Source organism: Heterodontus francisci, unplaced genomic scaffold, assembly GCF_036365525.1.
Source record: "Heterodontus francisci isolate sHetFra1 unplaced genomic scaffold, sHetFra1.hap1 HAP1_SCAFFOLD_72, whole genome shotgun sequence".
Classification (NCBI taxonomy): Eukaryota; Metazoa; Chordata; class Chondrichthyes; order Heterodontiformes; family Heterodontidae; genus Heterodontus; species Heterodontus francisci.
Genome location: NW_027140794.1, coordinates 5,436,673 through 5,446,441, shown reverse-complemented (window position 1 = coordinate 5,446,441; position 9,769 = coordinate 5,436,673). Strand labels below are relative to the sequence as shown.

The 9,769-nt window shown below is 43.3% G+C and overlaps 1 protein-coding gene across 1 annotated transcript; it reads left to right on the top strand.

Annotated features, from left to right (window-relative positions):
* Positions 1-2,951: 2,951 nt before the first annotated feature.
* On the top strand, positions 2,952-9,301 carry LOC137361140 (deleted in malignant brain tumors 1 protein-like). Its single transcript, XM_068026082.1, has 5 exons — positions 2,952-2,997; positions 7,231-7,545; positions 8,678-8,995; positions 9,079-9,159; positions 9,248-9,301. Exons 1-5 carry the CDS (start codon positions 2,994-2,996, stop codon positions 9,289-9,291), a joined length of 762 nt encoding a protein of 253 aa, XP_067882183.1. The 5' UTR covers positions 2,952-2,993; the 3' UTR covers positions 9,292-9,301.
* Positions 9,302-9,769: the final 468 nt, after the last annotated feature.

Here is a 9,769-nt window from a genome sequence, read left to right as displayed (position 1 = left end):
TGGAATTCTCTGCAATGATCAGTTGTATAATAGAAAACACCGTGAACCTGTTTCCAGCCAAATAGCGTGAGATAAATTTACATTTCCATTACATCAAGGGCAATAAAATAATAGCGACTGAAGTAACTCGTTATTTCACCAATATGCCATGTCTTTGATTCTTTCACAAACTTGATGTAAATTACAATTCTCCCAGTTATCCCTCAGCCAGTGCCCTCTTACAACAGATTATCTGCTCAGTTAACTGATCGCTGTACATGGGACATTAATCAACGCAAATTGCTCCCACGTTTCACAATTTAACATATCGGTAATAAAAACAGTAAGTGCTGAAAATACTCAGAAGTTCTGGCAGCATCTACGGTGAAAAAAACAGAATCAACCTTACAGTTTGCTGATCTTTCATCAGATCTTAGAGATTTAACAGTTTTTAAAGAAAGGGGAAAGCAAGGAAAGAACGAAAGGAACAATCTGTGATATGGTGGAAGGCAGGAAAAATTAAATGGTAAATGGGACAATGCAAGGCAGAAAGAGATAGGAATGGGCCAAGTGAAAAACACATTTCGACAGGAGCTGCAAATTGGAAGGCAAGACATCGTCCAAAAAAGGGGAGGGAATCTTTCCTGAAATTGCTGAATTCAGTGTTCATTCCAAAAGCCTGTAAAGAGTCGAGTGGAAAGAGGAAGTGCTGTTTCTCAAACTTATGTTAATCTTCATTGGAACTGTGTCGGAGAAAGAGGAGAGAGATGTCAGAGTGGGAGCGGAATAAATAATGAAAAGGACAGGCAACTGGAAGCTAAAGGTAAAGCTTGCAGACTGAACAAAGGTGTTGTGCAAAGTAAGCACTCAATTATGTTTGGTGTCCTAATGTAAAGGAGACGGTATCATGATCAGTCAATACAGTGAATACAGTATACTAAAGAGAAAGCAGTACGAGAAAATCGCTGTTTTACTTGGAAGCAGTATTTGGCGGCTTGGATGGTGAGAAAGGTGGAGGTAACAGGGCATTGGTTGCACCTCCTGCGCATTCATGGGTAGGTCCTGGGGGAAGGGGTGCTGAGAATGATTGAAGAGTGAATCAGGGTGCCACAGAGTGAAAGGTCCCTTCAGAATGTTAAAAGTGGAGGGAAGGGGAAGATGTGCTTTGTAGTGGCACCACATTAAAGGTGGTGGAAATGGTGGAAGATGATCTGTTGAATATGGAAGCTGATGGAGTGGAAGATGAGGAGAATCAGAATCCTATCATTGTTCCGGGAAGGGGAAAGGGTGAAAGCAGACGTATGGGGAATGGAATGGACGTGCTTGAGGGCCCTGTCAAACATGGTGGGTGGATGAGGAGGTGAGGAGAGTCCTCGGTTGAGGAAAAAGGAATACATATCTGGAACCACTGATATAGAAGGTTGTATCACCAGACATTGCAGATGGAGCAAGTGAAAAAATGTGATAGAGTCATTCGAAGAATTGGGGTGTGAGGAAGCATCGACAAGGTAACTGTGAGAGTCACTGGGTTTACTCTTTATATTAGTTAATAACCTATGCCCAGAATCAGAGACAGAGATGTTGAGGAAGAGAACGGAAGAGTTGAAGATGGACCATGTGAATATAAGGAGGATAAATTGGAAGAAAAGTTGATAATTTTTAAGTACAGTGCGAGAGCTGGAATATCAGTGCATGTGGACAGGAGGACGACCTTCAGTCCCTCGGCTATCACCTGCAGTTCATTTTACCCTCTGTCCCCAGTTCAGCAACCGTAAGCTACTCGGTCCGTCTCTAAAATGTATTTACAGAGAAAAGGTAATGGTGAAAATGACCTTTCAACAAGCCTTCTGAACAATGATGACAGGAATAGTAACCATTAATATTAATGACTTTTCGGGTGGCAGTAAATTCTGAGATATTTTGCTTCAGTTTCACCATTCTCAATGTGTTTCATATTGTAGATGAAAATTGGTCGCTAAGACTGACTAACGGGGGAAGGTGGTGTGATGGGCGAGTGGAGATTTACTACAATGGCAGCTGGGGGAGATTGCAGGATAGACACTGGACCCTGAATGATGCCAACGTAGTCTGTACACAGCTGGGTTGTGGTGAAGCGACAGCCGCTTACAACTATTCAAAGGACGGAGAGAGTGAAGGACCCATCTGGGTGAATGATGTCCAGTGTGAAGGAAGCGAATTGCAGCTCCAGAACTGCATCTTATTCACATTGAATTCGTCTCTCACTGACAGTATGGATGTAGGGGTCCTGTGTTGAGGTAAGCAAATTCTTCACTGCTTTTACAAAAACATAAAAGTGAAATGTCTAATCTGCTGAGAAAAGTGATAATATCGGTTACTTGTTCCTGGGTTTCTCAAACCAGTAATTTCACTCGAGGAGAGTGGGAGAGGATGGTGGGCGGTCGGGGAGCTGGGGTGGTGTACAGAGAGAGAGGACACGGACACAATTAAAAAGCAAGAACGTTTGTATTACAGAAATTTCAATTAACACATACATCCCAAGAGGTTTAACAGGAATGTAAACGGAGAGAAAACTGACACAGAGCCAAACAAAAAGATGTTAGAGTGGGTGACGAAATTCTTAGTCAGATGGTTGGATTTGAAGAGCCGGAGCCACGGAAATATTTCTGGTGGAAATTCAGATCTGGGGGTTAGATGGTTAAAGGCAAAACTGAAAGTTGTGGGCAATTGAAGTGGGTGAAGTACAAGAAGCTGTGTTCAGAGAAAAGCAGAGTTCCTGAAATGATTCAGGCTGGAGACGGTTATACTGATGCAGGGGGAGAGCATGAAGGTGTCTGAACAGGAAGATCATATTTGGAAACTCTAGGTATTGATCGCAGGGAAACCAATAGATCGTCGAGTGCCATGGCGTTCCTGAGAGGGGCTTCATGTCGGGCAGGCAACAAAACTTTGGATGAGCTGATGTTTCTGGAGGATGCAAGATGGGTGATCGCCCAGGAGAACATTGAAATATTCGATTCTGCAGGCAACAAAGCATGGGTGAGCATTTCGGCAGCAGATGGGCTGAGGCAGGAAGGGAGGTGAATGATGATAGAGGTGAAAGATAACGGCCTTCTGATAAAGAGAATACGGAATTGGATTCTCAGCTGTGGTATCAAATCCGGCGCCAAGCTTGCAATCAGTTCTACTGTATAGTATATAAGTGGAGGTAACTGTGTGGGAGTTGGTCTGGTGCAAGTTTCATTAGGTTGTGTATAAAAGTAGACAGATGTTTTGGACTAGACACTTTAAAGTTTCATTGTGTAGCATGTTAATGCAGGCATGTGTTCTGGGGATGTTGCATTATGCAGAGTGTAGTTTAGTTTTGTTTAGTTTAGAGATACAACACTGAAACAGGCCCTTCGGCCCACCGAGTCTGTGCCGACCATCAACCACCCATTTATACTAATCGTGCACTAATCCCATATACCTACCACATCCCCATCTGTCCCTATATTTCCCTACCACCGCTCGGGGCAATTTATAATGGCCAATTTACCTAACATCCTGCAAGTCTTTTGGCTTGAGTGTGGGCAGATGTTTTCGGGTTGTTCCAATGAACATTTATTTGCATACGACATGTGGAACTTACAACATATGAGATCGTTAATGATTCAGATTTGATACCGATTGGTTACAGTAAGCATTTTCTTCGGACACTGCGGAAATCAATACATTCCAGCGTTTCACGTCAGAAGTTTACAGTGCTGAATGGTTATTACACACTCAGTCACTGGACAGAGTAGAGTATGTCATCTTGTTCTTCAGTTAGGTAAATGTTAAGCTCCACACAACATTTATGCCCACCGACAGAAGCCATGTGTCTTCTCCTTGTCTTCTACTTCTGTATCTGATGGGTCACATTGCTGCTGTTTATTCTCCAAGGTGCCTGACGCAATTAGTCCAATCATTTTTGTCCAGTCCAGATTAAATACTGGTTTCTGTTCAGCCAGGAGGCCTACACATCTGGCGTTCAATTGCCCATAGGCGCTTCCTGATCCTGTCCAAAATTTTGCAGAGAGATCCTGTTTTCTGTCCTCTTTGGTCCGGTCCAACAGTCATATATTAATAGAATTAGTCGTTTAGTTCATTGATTTTGTACAGACAATAGCAATTGCTAATGTGCCTCACATGTTTCGTTTGCTCATTTAACATAATTGCAGCAGTCTGTCTGGACAGACAGGTCTGCATACTCTCTGTTCAGACATGCGGTTTATGTATCTAAAATTACTCAAATATATTCCTTGTCAAAGACAGAGTCCCATCCTTACAAAGGTAAGTGATTCTCTTATGCAATTAATATTAAATTGATTTATGATAATGTTAATAATGTTATAATCAACACAACCCGAGAACGTAGTTCTACACGAAGATACTGCATATTGTAAGGCTGATGTTTAAGGGTAGTACTTGTGGACCTTACATTCTCCAATATGAAGTGGAGTAATAAAGTAATAATGAAGTTATAAATAGCGTGGATTAAACTGCTGGTCTTGCCAGTGACACCAACATCCCCTGAAATAATTTAAAAAACAGAAAGGAATGGTGACATGTGGGGAACTGTCTGGTAATATAATCCTGAATGGATCAATCACATAAAGCATCATTGGGTCCTCTTCATCTTCACTAAAACCTCCCGTTTGACAAAGATTATCCAGGAAGGCAAAGAAAACGCACAGCAAATAATCTCCATCATAAATCTTCCTCCTGAACCACTCCCCTGCCTCGTCCACCCTGGACTCCAAAAATAAGTGAGAGGAGCTCATCGACTTTTTGTCACAAAGTTCAAAAACATCCGTTCAGTCACCTCCACTACTTCCCTTTCTTCCACAACCCATCAGGCCTAACTTCCTATCAGTTCCCACCCCCATCCCATACGATCACCCTGAATTCACATTTCTTGTTTCTCTCCTAGAATCCTTCACTCTCTCTCTGAACCTGTGCTGTTTATGGTATCCACATTTTGCTGTCTCCACCTTATTTCTATTAAACAACTGAACACAAACATTCCCTTCCTGGGTTCCATGTTAGCTGGCAATATTAACAATTCTCTCTCTCTCTCTCTCTCTCTCTACATGTTCAGGCTCCTCTCCTTCAAATCAGCAGTCATCACACCTCTCCTCAGAAAGGAACCATTGACCACCTGTCCATGCAGGTTACGGCCCCAGCTCCAACTGTTCGTACCTCGCCAAAGTCCTTGAATGTGTTGTCGCCTCCCAAATCCATGCTCATCTTATATGAAGCTGCATGTTTCAATTCCGCAAATCAATTTTCTATCCACACCACAGGACGAAAACAAACGACATCCGAAGTGATTGTGGCAAACATAAACGATTCCACCTCCTCTTTCTTGACTTGTCTCAAATTTTTATATGATTGATCATGAAATACTTTTCCAATTCCTCCCCATTAACACCCGGCTGGGTGGGACTGCACTCAGCTGGTTCTAGTATTATCTATGCAGTCATGGTCAGAAAGTGGCCTGCAATGGCTTCATTCCTGCTCCTGCAAAGTCACCAAAAGATCGATCCTTTGACACTTCATTACTCATTTACATGCTGCCTTTCAGCGATATCCGCAAACACAGCCTCAGCTTCCACATGTATCTCACTGTATCCAACTCTCCTCACATTCAACACTCTTGAGCCCTCCAATGCCTGTACACTTTCAGAATTCCAGGCTGACATTCAGTACTGCATCAGCAGAAAATTCCTCCAACTCAGTATTGAAAAGATAGAAACCATCAGTCCTCATCGCATGTTTCCTTGCCGCCAACGCCATTTCTCGCCATGCCAACTGTCTGTCACTCAGCCAGACAGCTTGTAATCTTGGTGTTATATTTGACCCCAGAGTGATCCTCCTATCAAATCTCTATATCCTCATTAACACTGTCTATTTTCACCTCCATGACATCACCCGCATTTGCCCTTATCTCGTCTTGTTGATAGCGTTGTTCCCTCCAGACTCCATGATGCTAATGCAATCCTGGCTGGCTTCACTCGTTACAACCTCTGCAAGCTCCGCTGTCTCGACCATTTGCCACTCAGGCATCTGCCCTCTGCTCACTGACCTACTTTGCCCAGCAATGAGCGGTTTTAAAATTCTCATCCTTGTTTTCAAATCCCTTCCTGGCCTCACAGCTCCTGTCTTTGCAATCGGCTCCAGATTGACAGCTCCCAGTTCTGGCTTCTTGAGCTTTCCTGGTTTTAATTGTGCACCATTGGCGGCCGTGCCTTTATTTGCAAAGGTCACATGCTCTAGAATTACTTCCTTAAATCTCTCTGCCTGTCAACCAGTCTTTCCTGCTTTAAGACGTTCCATAAAAACTAACTCTTTGACTTAGCTTTTGGTCATCAGACCGAATATATTTTTCGGTGCTCTGTGTTAAAATTTCTTTGGTATCACTCCTGTATCGCCCCTTGGGATGTTTCATTACGTTAATGGCGCTAGATAAATGCAAGGCACTTGTAATTGAAGATGAGGGAAATAGGAGATGGCAGTAAATGTCTGACCAAGATAACAAATCAGGATTGGGCGGCACAGTGGCGCAGTGGTTAGCACTACAGCCTCACAGCTCCAGGGACCCGGGTTCGATTCTGGGTACTGCCTGTGTGGAGTTTGCAAGTTCTCCCTGTGTCTGTGTGGGTTTTCTCCGGGTGCTCCGGTTTCCTCCCAAAAGCCAAAAGACTTGCAGGTTGGTAGGTAAATTGGCCATTATAAATTGTCACTGGTGTAGGTAGGTGGTAGGGAAATATAGGGACAGGTGGGGATGTTTGGTAGGAATATGGGATTAGTGTAGGATTAGTATAAATCGGTGGCTGATGGTCGGCACAGACTCGGTGGGCCGAAGGGCCTGTTTCACTGCTGTATCTCTAATCTCATAACATACATGGACAAGGAACATATACAGTTATATAACATGAGTATAAATTAACTGTTAATCGTGTGAGTGATTACCTGTTTGACACCGTCCCCAGCGTTCAAAACATAAAAGGGGAACTGGAGATCAGAACTTGTCAAAGCCAGATGTAATGGCATATCTGAAACATTGCCGTTCTTTACATTCTATGTAAGAAGTAAGTGCAAACAGATATTCTGTTGTATAGTTTTATTTACCTGTCACAGGTGCATTTAACGTTCTTTTTTTGAGCTGGTGATGGTAAAATCAGTTGTATTGAGTGATGATGTGAATGTCTATTGAAAGTATAATCCTCATGTACTGTTATCCAACAGACCACGTGCAGTTAAGGCTGTCTGACGGTGGAAGCCCATGGACTGGCCGAGTGGAGATTTATTACAATGGGACTTGGGGCTCAGTTTGTGATGATTCCTGGGATCTGGCGGACGCTGACGTGGTTTGCAAACAGCTGGGATGTGGAAAGGCATTGGACCTGGCGCTTCCTGCATCTTGTGGACCAGGCTCAGGGCCAGTTTGGTTGGATGAACTGAAGTGTTCCCGTAATGAATCATTTCTCTGGGAATGTCCCTCAGCATCGTGGGGCAACCACGACTGTTCTCATAAAGAAGATGTGAGGATCATGTGTTCAGGTAACGGTGCTTCCATGTGCCCATTTTCCGTAGTGTTGTGCACGTGGTTTCACAGGGAAGATATGACTTCGAATTACATACAATGGACAGCACGGAATCTGGCCATTCGGACTAACTGGTCAATGTGGTGTTTACGTTGCCCACGAGTATCACCCCACATTACTGCATCTAACCCACTTTGCATATCCTCTAGCTTCTTTCTGCCTCATGTACCTGTATAGCTTTACCTTAAAGGGATCAGTGCAAATCACCTCAGCAATTGCATGTGTTCGGAATTCAAAATTCAAACCACTCCCTAGGTACAAAGAAAACCAAATTCTCCTGAATTTCTTATTAGATTTATTCGTGATTATCCTATATTTATGATCACTGGCTTCGGTCCCTGTCACTTCAGAAGTGATTAGTGCCTCTGTATCCCGAGGTCTCTTTGCTGATCTATATCATTTTCACTCTTATTTTACAAGAAGTACGTGGCCTCTTTATTCTTCCTGTCAACACTGAGCACATTAGACTTATCTCTATTCAACTTATTTGGCAATTGCATGCCCATTCGTCCAGTTTATTAACGTCTTCCCGTATTTTGTCTCTGTCTTTCTTAGTGTTAACTATATCCCCAAATTGCTGTCATCTTAAATGTTGAAATTAATCTCCCTTGTCTAAATCCAAACCGTTCATGTAAATGTTGTGCAGCAGTGACCCCAGCTCTGTGGAACACCACTTCCCAACTTCCACCATTCTGGGTTACCACATTGTACCCGGACGGTGTGCTTTGTAGCTGGTTTCCTATCATTCTTCCACTGATCTCTTGACTTCACAGGCTCTGACCCCAGTCATGATCCTTGTCAGACGCCTTCTGAAAAAAAAACATGCATATTACATCGACTGCATTATCCCTGTTATCTTTCTGTAACTTCTTCAAAGAATTCAATAACGTTGTTTGTCTTTCTATTGTGAAATCCGTGTTGATTATTCTTTATTACTTTATGTGCTGTCGGTGTTTTTCTATCGCTTTTCTGAAATAATTTCTGGAAATCAGTGAACACAACCGGAACAGCATGTGTTGAGCTGTGCAGTATGAACATACAACGAGTTATCAATCTAACTATCCGGATATTTCTTGTGTCATTGACAGAGCACAAAGAGCTGCGGCTGGTGAATGGGAAGCATCGCTGTGAGGGGAGAGTGGAAGTGTTCGACAATGGCACCTGGGGAACAGTATGCTCGGATACACTTGATGGACCTGATGCAGAACTGATCTGCAAACAGTTAGAGTGCGGTCCCCTCAGTTCTATCGATTATTATGCTCAGTCATTTGGAGAAGGATCCGGACCCATTTGGCTTGATGGGATGGAATGTATTTCACACGAATCGTTCCTTTGGCAATGTCAAAAAGAACCGTGGGGTAAACACAACTGTGAACACAGGGAGGATGCTGGTGATGTTTGTTCAGGTAACACAACAAACCTCTAAATGTGCGAGTGTCATTTCAAACATTGGTGTCTGATACAGTCAACATGTTTCTCTTCTAAACAGAAGCAAAAGTAACTAAGGAGCAGCACCACAGATCAAAGGACTGCATTCGAGAATATGATTGTAAACGTGGGCTTTCACCAGGTGCTACTTCCTCTTTATTATACCAACTATCTGACATGTACTCCTTTCTTATACTACATCAATAATAACCATTGATTCTCTTTGCCAGATTCTGGACATTTGTTGCGCCTGTTTGGAGGTAACACCAACTGAACCGGGAGAGTTGAGATATTGTGCAATAACAGCTGGGGCACGGTGTGTGATGACTCCTGGGATATGGCCGATGCCAATGTTGTCTGCAGACAGCTGGATTGTGGTCACGCTCTTTTGGCCCCAGGAGGAGCTACTTTTTCCCAGGGTGACGGTGTTAAATGGCTGGATGAGGTGAAATGCACTGGAAGCGAATCTTCTCTGGCCAACTGTCCTTCTTCATCGCCGGCTCAGTCTGACTGTGATCACAAGGAAGATGCCAGTGTGATTTGTTCCGGTGAGGGTGACAGGGTATGGAGAGTGGGGTTAGGGTTCATTGTTTTGTTAAATTGACTCACTAGTTCGGGAAATTAAGAGCAGTATTTATCGTTTAAATGGAAAGTGCTGAAATTTCATCCTCCTGAACTTTTTGTACAATATGCTCCACAGGGCTCGATGTGCCTCCAATTGCTGTCCCGTCCACATCTGCAGGTACTTACCA